Below are 12480 nucleotides of genomic sequence, written 5' to 3'. Positions count from 1 at the left end.
AATCAGACGTGAGTCCTGGAGGTAGAAAGAATAGTGCCTGTGTGCTGAAGGAGGGGGGGATAAGGATATTGCATTCAGAAGGTAATCTGAACTGTGATATCATCATATTGCTGGCTAGACAGTGATTGAGTGAATGTTGGAGAATGTGTTTATCTTTCTGGGTCACCCGCCTTGGTGGGAAATGCCTGTTGAGGTAAAAAGAATGTACAGACATATATATATATATATATATTATATGTGTGTGTATTTCACAGTAAAATAGTATATTCACTACACTTCATATATTCCTAACAGATGTTGTGCCAACCCCGATACCACAACCACCAGCCTGCGGCTTCAGCAAGGCAACATGCATGAATGGTCAGTGCATTGATAAAGATAAAGTGTGTGATGGAAACTTCGATTGTAGTGATGCTTCAGATGAAATGCGATGCAGTAAGTTTTATTTGTATCAGTATTGTTGAATTTTAGTAGAGCAATACCAGTATATGTATATTTAAGCAATGGTGAATTTTTGTTTTTGGAAATTGGATTGGCTGTTTGATTCCTTATAAAGATAATTTGTTCTTTTGATAGAAAAATAATGATGTTCCACTGCACAAATGACCAGGTTACTTTTGTTTTGTCTGTTGTTTATAGATAATGAAGAGAGAGCTAAACTTGATGCACTATAAGAGCAATATAAGTAAATTGGTTTGAGTTTTTTACTCAGAATAAGTGTATTTTATAAGACTGAATCAGTAAAAAATTCCTAACCTCTAGGTTACTTTATGTATATAAAATTAAAAAATTATTGATCTAATTATGTTGGAATGCAAGTATTATGTCTTTAAATATATTTGGCCCCATTTGACATGGCTAGAGTAATATACATTTATATAACAAATTAAAATGCCATTATTTAACATTTTTATGGGAAATAATGAACAGGGAGGCTTTAGAATGGGTAGGGGATGTGTAGACCAAGTGTTTACATCGAAGCATACAAGTGAACAATATTTAGATAAAGGTAGGGAAGTTTTCATTGCACTTAAGGATTTAGAAAAGGGTGGATAGTGGAGCAATATGGCAGATGTTGCAAGTGTATGGAATAGGTAGTAAGTTACTAAATGCTATAAAGAGCTTCTATGGGGATAGTGAGGCTCAGATTAGGGTGTGCAGGAAAGAAGATTACTTTCTAGTAAAAGTAAGTTTTAGACAGGGATGTGGAATGTCACCAAAGTTGTTTAACATATTTATAGATGGGGTTGTTAAAGAAGTAAATGCTAGAGTGTTTGGGAGAGGAGTAGGATTAATTATGGGGAGTCAGATATAAAATTTTATGATGATACTGTGCTTTTGGGAAATTCCGAAGAGAAGTTGCAAAGGTTGGAAGACGAGTTTGGGAGAGTGTGTAAAGGAAGAAAGTTGAAAGTGAACATAGATAAGAGTAAGGTGATGAGGGTATCAAACGAGTTAGATGAGAAATAATTGGATATCACATAGGAGGGAGGGAGTACGGAAGAAGTGAATGTGCTCAGATATTTGGAAATCGACTCATTAGCGGGTGCTTACATATTTACATGCATATATATACATGTGGGTATACATGCATATATACATATGGATATATATACATGTATTCATGTAGATATACATACATACATATATGTATACATGCATGCATGAGAAAGAGAGAAAGAGAGAGATTAGTAATGTACTATGGAAAGTGCAGTGGTGTATGTAAAAGAAGAAAAAGGGAAAATGAGTTAGTGTGTGATAGTGAATGAGACACAGGAAAATAAATGCATTTATACAGGTAGAGGGGAAGAAATAATGGCTGGAATGATTTCTCTTTCTTGGTGTACAGTAGGACATGCACATTGTTATAAATATGTGAATCATTCCATTTCATACAACTAAACTGTGCTTCAGGAGATATTAGTTGCTAGTTTTACCATAGAGTATAAATATATATAGTGTAGAATTTTCTGACTTGTGCTTTAAGTACTGTATATATTTTATTAAAATTGTTTTGATTTTATAATATTGAGGTAGTAGGTTGGTAGACAGCAACCACCCAGGGAGGTACTACCATCCTGCCAAGTGAGTGTAAAACGAAAGCCTGTAATTGTTTTACGTGATGGTAGGATTGCTGGTGTCTTTTGTCTGTCTCATAAATATGCAAGATTACAGGAATGTCTTGCTACTTCTACTTGCACTTAGATCACACTACACATTCATATACACGTTTATTTATACACACTCATCTGAGTTTTCTTTGATTTTATCTTAATAGTTCTTGTTCTTATTATTTTTCCTTTTATATCCATGGAGAAGTGGAATAAGAATCTTTCCTCCGTAAGCCATGCGTATTGTAAAAGTCAACTAAAATGCCAGGAACAATGGACTAGCAACCCCATTTTCTATAATAATTACTAAAAAGAATAAGAATAAGAAAATTGTCGAAGTGGGATGTCTGAATGTGTGTGGATGTTGTGTGAATGACAAGAAAGAGATGATTATGGATGTTATGAATGAGAAGAAGCTGGATGTCCTGGCTTTAAGTGAAACAAAGCTGAAGGGGGTTGGAGTTTCAGTGGAGAGGAATAAATGGGATTAGGTCAGGGTTTTCAAATAGAGTTAGAGCTAAAGAAGGAGTAGCAATAATGTTGAAGGATAAGCTATAGCAGGAAAAGATGGACTATAAATGTATTAATTCAAGGATTATGTGAGTAAAACAAAGGTTGGATGTGAAAAGTGGGTTATGGTAAGTGTATATGCACCTGGAGAAGAAAGAAGTGTAGAGGAGAGAGAGAGAGATTTTGGGAAATGTTGAGTGAATGCATGGGGAGCTTTGAACCAAGTGTGAGAGTACTTGTGGTTTGGGATTTCAATGCTAAAGTGGGTAAAAATGTTGTGGAGGGAGTAGTAGGTAAATTTGGGGTGCCAGGGGTAAATGAAAATAGGGAGCCTTTAAATGAGCAATGTGTAGAAAGAGGTTTGGTAATAAGTAATACATATTTTATGAAAAAGAGGATAAATAAATATACAAGGTATGATATAGCACATAATGAAAGTAGTGTGTTAGATTATGTATTGGTGGATAAAAGGTTGATGGGTAGGCTCCAGGATGTACATGTTTATAGAGGGGCAACTGATATATCGGATCATTATTTAGTTGTAGCTACAGTTAGAGTAAGAGGTAGATGGGACAAGAGGAAATGGCAACAACAAGTAGAGGGAGGTGAAAGTGTATAAACTAAGGGAGGAGGAAGTTCAGGTGAGATATAAGCAACTATTGGCAGAAAGGTGGGCTGGTGCAAGTATGAGTAGTGGGGAGGTTGAAGAGGGTTGGAAATAGTTTTAAAAATGCAGTATTAGGATGTGGGACAAAAGTTTCTGGTTATAGGAGGGTGGGTGCAGGAGGGAAGAGGAGTGATTGGTGGAATGATGAAGTAAAGGTTGTGATAAAATAGAAAAAGTTAGCTTATGAGAGGTATTTACAAAGCAGAAGTGGTATAAGAAGAGTAGAGTTTATGGAGAGTAAAAGAAAGGTGAAGAGAGTGGTGAGAGAGTGCAAAAAGAGAGCAGATGATAGAGTGGGAGAGGCACTGTCAAGAAATTTTAATGAATATAAGAAAAATTTTTGGAGTGAGTTAAACAAGTTAAGAAAGCCTAGGGAACGAATGAATTTGTCAGTTAAAAACAGAGTAGGGGAGTTAGTAGATGGGGAGATGAAGGTATTGGGTAGATGGTGAGAATATTTTGAGAAACAGTATTTAGATAAATGTAGAAGAGTTTTTATTGCATTTATGGATTTAGAAAAGGCATATGATAGACTGGATAGGGAAGCAGTGTGGCAGATGTTGCAAGTATATGGAATAGGTGGTAAGTTATTAAATGCTGTAAAGAGTTTTTATGAAGATAGTGAGGCTCAGGTTAGGGTGTGTAAAAGAGAAGGAGACTATTTCCGGTAAAAGTATGTCTTAGACTGGGATGTGTAATGTCACCATGGTTGTTTAATATATTTATAGATGGGGTTGTAAAAGAAGTAAATGCTAGGGTTTTGGAGAGAGGGGTGCGATTAAATTATGGGGAATCAAATACAAAATGGGAATTGAAACAGTTACTTTTTGCTGATGATACTGTGCTTATGGGAGATTCTAAAGAAAAATGGCAAAGGTTAGTGGATGAGTTTGGGGGTGTGTGTAAAGGTAGAAAGTTGAAAGTGAACATAGAAAAGAGTAAGGTGATGAGGGTATCAAGTGATTTAGATAAAGAAAAATTGGATATCAAATTGGGGAGGAGGAGTATGGAAGAAGTGAATGTTTTCAGATATTTGGGAGTTGACATGTCAGCAGATGGATTTATGAAGGATGAGATTAATCATAGAATTGATGAGGGAAAAAAGGTGAATGGTGCATTGAGGTATATGTGGAGACAAAAAATGTTATCTATGGAGGCAAAGAAGGAAATGTATGAAAATATAGTAGTACCAACACTTATATGGGTGTGAAACTTGGGTTGTAAATGCTGCAGCGAGGAGGCTATTGGAGGCAGTGGAAATGTCCTGTCTAAGGGCAATGTGTGATGTAAATATTATACAGAAAATTCGGAGTGTGGAAATTGGGAGAAGGTGTGGAGTTAATAAAAGTATTAGTCAGAGGGCTGAAGAGGGGTTGTTGAGGTGGTTTGGTCATTTAGAGAGAATGGATCAAAGTAGAATGGAGAGCGTATAAATCTGTAAGGAAAGGAAGGCAGGGTAGGGGTTGTCCTTGAAAAGGTTGGAGGGAGGGGGTAAAGGAGGTTTTGTGGGCAAGGAGCTTGGACTTCCAGCGTTCATGCGTGAGCGTGTTAGATAGGAGTGAATGGAGACAAATGGTATTTGGGACCTGATGAGCTGTTGGAGTGTGAGCAGGGTAATATTAAGTGAAGGGATTCAGGGACATGGTTATTTTTATATAGCCGGACTTGTGCCGTGGAGATGAGAAGTGCAATGCCTGCACTTTAAAGGAGGGGTTTGGGATATTGGCAATTTGGAGGGATATGTTGTGTATCTTTATACATATATGCTTCTAAACTGTAGTATTCTGAGCACCTCTGCAAAAACAGTGATTATGTGTGAGTGAGGTGAAAGTGTTGAATGATGATAAGAGTGTATTCTTTGGGGATTTTCTTTCTTTTTGGATCACCCTGCCTTGGTGGGAGATGGCGGACTTGTAAAAAAGAAAAAAAAAAGGTTAACCATTAAATTGATGAAGGAAATTAGGTGGGTGGTGCATTGAGATATCTGCAGAGACAAAAAGTGTTATACATGGAGGCAAAGAAGTGAATGTATGAAAGTTAGTGGTACCAAGACTCTTATATAGATGTGAAGCTTGAGTTGTAAATGCTGCATTGAGAAGGAGGCTGGAGGCAGTGGAGATATTGTGTCTAAGGACAGTGTGTGGTGTAAATATTATTCAGAGAATTTGTAGTGTAGAAATTAGTAGGAGATGTGGAGTTATTAAAAGTATTATTCAGAAGGCTCAGAAGGGGTTGTTGAGGTGCTTTGTCATTTAGAGAGGAGGAGCAAAATAGGATGACTTAGAGGGTGTATAAATCTGTAGTGAAGGGGTAGGGGTCATCCTAGGAAAGGATGGAAGGCGGGGGTAAAAGAGGTTTTGTGTGCAAGGGGCTTGAACATACAGCAGGCATGTGTGAGTGTGTTAGATAGGAGTAAATAGAGATGAATGGTTTTTGGGATTTCAGCTGTTGGAGAGTGAGTACGATAATATTTTGTGAAGGGATTCAGGGATGCCAGTTAGCCGGACTTGAGTCCTGGAGGTTGGAAGTACAGTGCTTTTACTTTAAAGGAGGGGTTTGGGATATTTACTGCTTGGAGTGACATCTGGACTGTCATATCTGTGCTCCTCTGGAAAGACAGTGATTATGTGTGAATGATGGAGAAAGTGTTAAGTTCCTTTTTGGGTCACCCTGCATCAGTGGGAGAAAAAAAAATATATAAAAACTCTATGGCTTTTTATTAAACAAATTTGCAAAAACTAGTATGTGCAGTTTCATTTTTTCATTGCAAATTAAATTAATTGAAAATTAACCTGGCAATCTAATAAAAAGGGTTCAGTGTATATTTGATTGATATATTGGTTAATGGCATATACTTTAGAACATCACTTAATGTATACAAACCATACAACAGGCGGGGATAGAACCCGCGATCAGAGTGTCTCAAAACTCCATACCGTATACATTTCAGGCCTGGTTCTTGGTCACTTCAGATAATACAAGAGAATGAGAAAGCACAGTATTTGAGCTTTCTAAGTTAGAGTACATGTATATCCTTTTCTCGCTTAGCGAAGTACTCATTTACCAATGACTCGGACTTACGACAGGCTCTCTGACCAGTGTGCATATCTTAATAATGTATATTAGAACTGATTTCCTTTATTCTGTTTATTACATTATACAGTACACTACTGTATAAACATTTAAAAATATACCAGAAATGTTATAAATGGTGCAAAGGTGGCAATAAAACAATATCAAAGATGGTTGACACAAACCCACTACCATTACAGTATTCTCCTCAATTAGTGATGAATTCGTTTACCAACATAATCATAGGAACAGAACTCTGTCATTAAATGAGGAGAGACTGTACTGTACTAAAGTAAACATAAGGTCCACTTGTTTGAAAGTGTGGCAACAAATCTCAACAACTGATCATACTAATTTTTAACAGATTTTCTAATTTATGATTACTCAGGCTTTAATGCACCTGATAAATTACTCAAATACATTTCAGTAAAATGCAAACAATAAATGACATTCATCTTTTATCAGGCTTCAGTTATGTACTCCTAGCATAAATTCCTGGATCTGCTCCTAGTATCTATAAATAACTTGCATTCTCTTCTTCATTTTGAGTTTCACATTCTCTTAGTGATTAACATGAAAGTGTTCAGTGACATCTTTAGCTTTGAAATTATGTACTCTGTCAAGATATGTTGATGATTTTCAAATTTTTCAGATCCTTTGGGTTGCGAACCAAATGAATTCCAGTGCGACAACAAACGTTGTGTGCTCAAAACCTGGCTCTGTGATTCTGATGATGACTGTGGGGATGGCTCTGATGAAAGAGACTGTGTTACAAATCCACCTGGTAAGTGATTCAGAGTTGTGTGGTGTGAAAGTAAACATTAATGAAAACAAAAACTGGGACTAATCTTAGTTCCAGCAGTTTAGTGACTTATTGTTCTGCAACAAAAATTCTTAATACTGTAATTGTTTTTATTATTTCAGGATCATTTTGTAGATACAATGAATTTACATGTCATCATGGCAATCAGTGCATCCCTAAATCTTTCCATTGTGATGGAGATGTGGATTGTCAAGATGGGACTGATGAACTGGGATGCAGCAGACCCATAATTATTGAGCCACCTCCTCGCAACAAGCTGGTACAAGTTTCTGAGACTTTCACATTAACTTGTCTGGCAATTGGCGTTCCAATGCCAACTGTAATTTGGCGCCTTAACTGGGGACATGTTCCAAACAAATGTGAAATGACAAGGTTGGTAATATAAATTTGTTCTATATTGTATTCCCACTTTAGAAAAAAATATTAATGATTAGAAATTAAGCAGGAAAATTTTAGTTGAAACTTTAAAATTTGGTACTTAATAACTGGTTATAATCATTAACCCATTAACTGCTCAAACATTGATCTATGTTTCCATTGCTAACACTGAATATTTTGAAAAAAACAAAAATTCTACTGTCAGTAATTACTGAGATATAAGGCAGCAAAGTTTCACTGGATGCTTACCTGACGGCAACATGGAGTTCTGCTGCTTGCAGAAATGCTGCAATATACCTTAACAAAAAAATTATGATCTGATAATTACAATTTATAGTAGTTCTTGTGATTTTTATAGCCAGTCTTTGTTCTGACACTAATATTTAGGTACTGAAATAGTACATCAAATAATCACGAACACACTGACTGCTACACATAAACATGTCTGTCTGTCTATCTAGCTCTGTCTCTGTTTATCTTTGTCTAGTTATCTGTCTCTGTCTTTCTCTCTGCTTGTCTCTGCCTGTGTGTCTTTCTGTCTGCCTGTCTCTGTTTACCTGTCTGCCCATGTATGTGTATCTGTCTGCCTGTATCACTCTTGTCTACCTGTGTGTCTCTATGCCTGTCTCTGTCTGCCTGTGTGTGTGTCTCTACCTGTCTCACTGACTGTGTGTGTCTCTGTCTTCTTGTCTGCCTCTGTCTTCTTGTCTGCCTCTGTCTGCCAGTCTGTGTGCCTGTCTCTGTCTGTTTGTCTCTCTCTCTGTCTCAGAGAGAGCTGCTCATGAACCACCAGGTATTACACATTGCAGAATCATCACATCTGATTCCTGAACAGGTGGAAATGTGTATTACTTGCCAGCCATGCTTATGCCTCATATCAACAAGCACAATATAGCACTTTGTCTAGCTTTTTTTTGGGTAATCCTAGGTAATTTACACTATTTATGATATCTGTACTTCTGTGCACCTGTGCCTCAATAAACTTACTTAGTCCTTGATTCTGGTTTATGAGTGGCTCTGGGACAAAGGCAGGTAGACAGAGATAAAGACAGTGACAGAGTCAGCCAAGTCAGTCAGTCAGTCAGCAAGCCAGCAAACCAGTCAGCCGGCCAGCCGAACACATATTACATATGTTCCAGAATCGTTTCTCTTTACTTAGGGCATAGGTTATAGAACATTCTGGCAGGATGAGACTACCAGTAGTATCAAAATTGAAAGGACGTGAGACAAATGTTGCACATGAGCTATTATCGAAGTTTATTATATATCCTCTACCACTTGTGGCCACATCCATCTCAAAGCTACTAAACTTTGGGTCAACATCACTTATCCCCTAAAAGGGGAGTGTTAATATGACATGACATTAGTAAATCTCTGGTGTTTGCCATGCTGTTTGCTCTAGCTGGTGCTCAATTGAACTGTTGCTCCCACAAGGTACTAAGTGGTCCCAGATTTTTTTAATACTGTGCACACTGAGTGTTAGGCCTCTTTTTATACTGACTAGACATCTTAGTAAGAACGTAGATCAACATTTGAGACAGTTTAAGGGGGTTAATTGTTGATAGTTGACATACTTAGTTTATTTCCATATTGCAGTCAGCCTGGGTACCATTTGACTGATTGGGTAGACATTGTATGAAGAGACTGGCAGTAGTAGTTAAGAGAGGAAGTGAAAATAAATAAATTAATGAAGGAAACATTTTGGAAAGATTTAAGCAACTATTGAGGCAAAGATGGGCTTTGGAAAGTGTAGGGAATGAGGAGGTTGGCGAGGTATGGGATAAATTTAAAAAATGCATTGCTAGAGTGTACAGCAGAGGTTTGTGGTATAGCAAGGCAAGTTCAGGTGGGAAAAAGAGCGATTGGTGAAATGAAGAGGTAAAGAGGGTGGTAAGGGAGAATAAGTTAGCATATGAGAGGCTTTTATGTTGTAAATATGATAGAAAACAGATTATATGAAAAAGAAGAGAGAGGTTAAAGGAATGGTGAGGAAGTGTAACAGGAGAGCCAGTGAGAGAATGGACAAGTCTTTAGTTTTGACTGCACTTTGAAGGAGGGGTGGAGATGTGCGGTTAAAAAGCAGCCAAATTGTAATGTCAGCACACTATAAAGATAATGATTGAATGAATGATGATGAATGTGTTTTCTCTGTGGGGATCACCCTGTTTAGGCAGGAGGTGGCTGTTGAGTTAAAGAAAAAAATTGTCTTAATTATATATTTTTAGTTATTTTATTATTGAGAGAGTTGGAAACCTGTTATTGTTATACAGCAATGAAATTTTCATTAATGAAGAAATATTCTTGATAATTAAATCAATGAGAATGCTATGCTTTTTTTCATGAACTGTGTTTTACAGAGCAAAACACAATCCACAAAAGTGACCTTGTTTTTTAAGGAAGGAAGGGAAAGGGAATGAATTAGTTTGTGAAGCAGAACTTAAATGATAATTGATATTGGAGTTATAGTGGTCATAAATAATTTACAGCAGAATCAAATAAAATAAGATGTAGAATTTTGTTAAAGAAACTAGACCAAAGTTTACATATGAATCAAGAGAAGAAAACATATTGTGTGACAAAGTTTTACATAACTTGGGATATAGATACTGTGTATCATTCATGGACAGAATTATTGCTGCTTGTCATTATTTTCATATAAATTTGATACATATATAGAGGTATGACTAGTGAATATGGCAATAACACTCAGTAACATCATGTTTGTTGATTTTCTTTTTTTTTTTTTTTTAACCTTTTGACTGTCGCAACCCCCAATCCTGAGGTGTCTCCTGGTGTCGCAAAATTTAAAAAAAAAAAAAAAAATTTCTTATGAAATGATAGAGAATCTTTTCCCGATTGTAATGACACCAAAAAAAACGAAATTTGATGGAAAACTGATGGAATTATGCTTTCGCGAAGTTAGCGACCTCGGCACTGTTTACAAATCGGCGATTTCGCCCACTTTGAGCCCTATTTTCAGCTAATTCCATTGTTCCAGTCGCCCAAACTCATAGCTATTTCTTTAGAACTCCATTTTTTCTATCGATTGAGTACAAGAAACTGCCAATTTACCGATTTCAACTACCTAATACACTGTAATGTGGTCAGAAATTTGCAATTTGGCCAATTTCACGAAAACTAAAAAATATGACAATTTCAAAATAAGGTCCAGAATGAACAATGCAGACATTCCTGGCTCTAAAATAACATTTTCTTTGCTCATCAGTCATGTCTCCAAGCCCCTCTGATATTACTCTTGCTTTCTATTTTGAATTTTCATTCAAACAAAAAATAGAAGACTTACTATTATGCAGACTACTGCAATACTGTAATAATTGTATAAATAACATCAACCCATTTATGACTGCATATTAGAATGGCTAGTTGAACACTTATTGGACAATGGCATCATTTGTTTACTTTTGAACATTAGCAAAAATCAAACATTTCCCCTATTTTGAGGTCCATTTCCAGGTTCTTTTTATAGTAAAATCAATCAAAATCACCTCTATTTCTATAATATGTTTTCCATTCTATCAAATGAGACCAAGAAAACGAGAATACAACCATAAATACTATACGAAAATAGACCACAAAGTCGGCATTTTAATTAAAAAAACGGTCAGAGTTTTTTTTTCTCATTATGCACTGCGTGCTCCAGGATTTTTTTTATATGGTGCACACTGACCACACAGACCCATTCTCTCACATGTGGGCCTACCAGCTTTCTCCTGCTTGATTTGAAGCTGCTAGAATTTATGAGTATATATACGTCAAGATTGAATATCAGATTGGAGGGAGAGAGTATGGAGGAGGTGAACGTATTCAGATATTTGGGAGTGGACGTGTCAGCGGATGGGTCTATGAAAGATGAGGTGAATCATAGAATTGATGAGAGAAAAAAAGTGAGTGGTGCACTTAGGAGTCTGTGGAGACAAAGAACTTTGTCCTTGGAGGCAAAGAGGGGAATGTATGAGAGTATAGTTTTACCAACGCTCTTATATGGGTGTGAAGCGTGGGTCATGAATGTTGCAGCGAGGAGAAGGCTGGAGGCAGTGGAGATGTCATGTCTGAGGGCAATGTGTGGTGTGAATATAATGCAGAGAATTCGTAGTTTGGAAGTTAGGAGGAGGTGCGGGATTACCAAAACTGTTGTCCAGAGGGCTGAGGAAGGGTTGTTGAGGTGGTTCGGACATGTAGAGAGAATGGAGCGAAACAGAATGACTTCAAGAGTGTATCAGTCTGTAGTGGAAGGAAGGCGGGGTAGGGGTCGGCCTAGGAAGGGTTGGAGGGAGGGGGTAAAGGAGGTTTTGTGTGCGAGGGGCTTGGACTTCCAGCAGGCATGCGTGAGCGTGTTTGATAGGAGTGAATGGAGACAAATGGTTTTTAATACTTGACGTGCTGTTGGAGTGTGAGCAAAGTAACATTTATGAAGGGATTCAGGGAAACCGGCAGGCCGGACTTGAGTCCTGGAGATGGGAAGTACAGTGCCTGCACTCTGAAGGAGGGGTGTTAATGTTGCAGTTTAAAAACTGTAGTGTAAAGCACCCTTCTGGCAAGACAGTGATGGAGTGAATGATGGTGAAAGTTTTTCTTTTTCGGGCCACCCTGCCTTGGTGGGAATCGGCCAGTGTGATAATAAAAAAAAAAAAATATACGTCAAACACGGTACCGCGTAAGACGTATATATACGGCCGCGACAGTCAAAGGGTTAACAAGTCGGCCGTCGCCCACCGAGGTAGGGTGACCCAAAAAGAAAGAAAATCCCAAAAAAGAAAATACTTTCATCATCATTTAACTCTTTCACCTCACTTACACATAATCACTGTTTTTACAGAGGTGCTCAGAAACACAACAGCTTAGAAGCATATAAGTATAAAGATACGCATCATACCCTCCAAACTGCCAATATTCCGAAC

At 37.3% G+C, this 12480-nt stretch overlaps 1 protein-coding gene across 50 annotated transcripts in view; it reads left to right on the top strand.

Moving 5' to 3' along the window:
- Positions 1 to 12480, top strand: part of trol (terribly reduced optic lobes) — a 960590-nt gene that overhangs the window by 599803 nt on the left and 348307 nt on the right. For all 50 annotated transcript variants that reach the window (XM_070082142.1, XM_070082177.1, XM_070082160.1 and 47 more), the window contains 3 exons: positions 295 to 435; positions 7013 to 7144; positions 7285 to 7555. In XM_070082142.1, coding sequence (XP_069938243.1) covers positions 295 to 435; positions 7013 to 7144; positions 7285 to 7555 — 544 coding nt within the window. The remainder of the gene's footprint in view (positions 1 to 294; positions 436 to 7012; positions 7145 to 7284; positions 7556 to 12480) is intronic.

This window comes from Cherax quadricarinatus, chromosome 7, assembly GCF_038502225.1.
Source record: "Cherax quadricarinatus isolate ZL_2023a chromosome 7, ASM3850222v1, whole genome shotgun sequence".
NCBI lineage: Eukaryota > Metazoa > Arthropoda > Malacostraca > Decapoda > Parastacidae > Cherax > Cherax quadricarinatus.
Note: the sequence above shows the minus strand (reverse complement) of the source record. Positions and strands in the feature narration are given on the sequence as shown.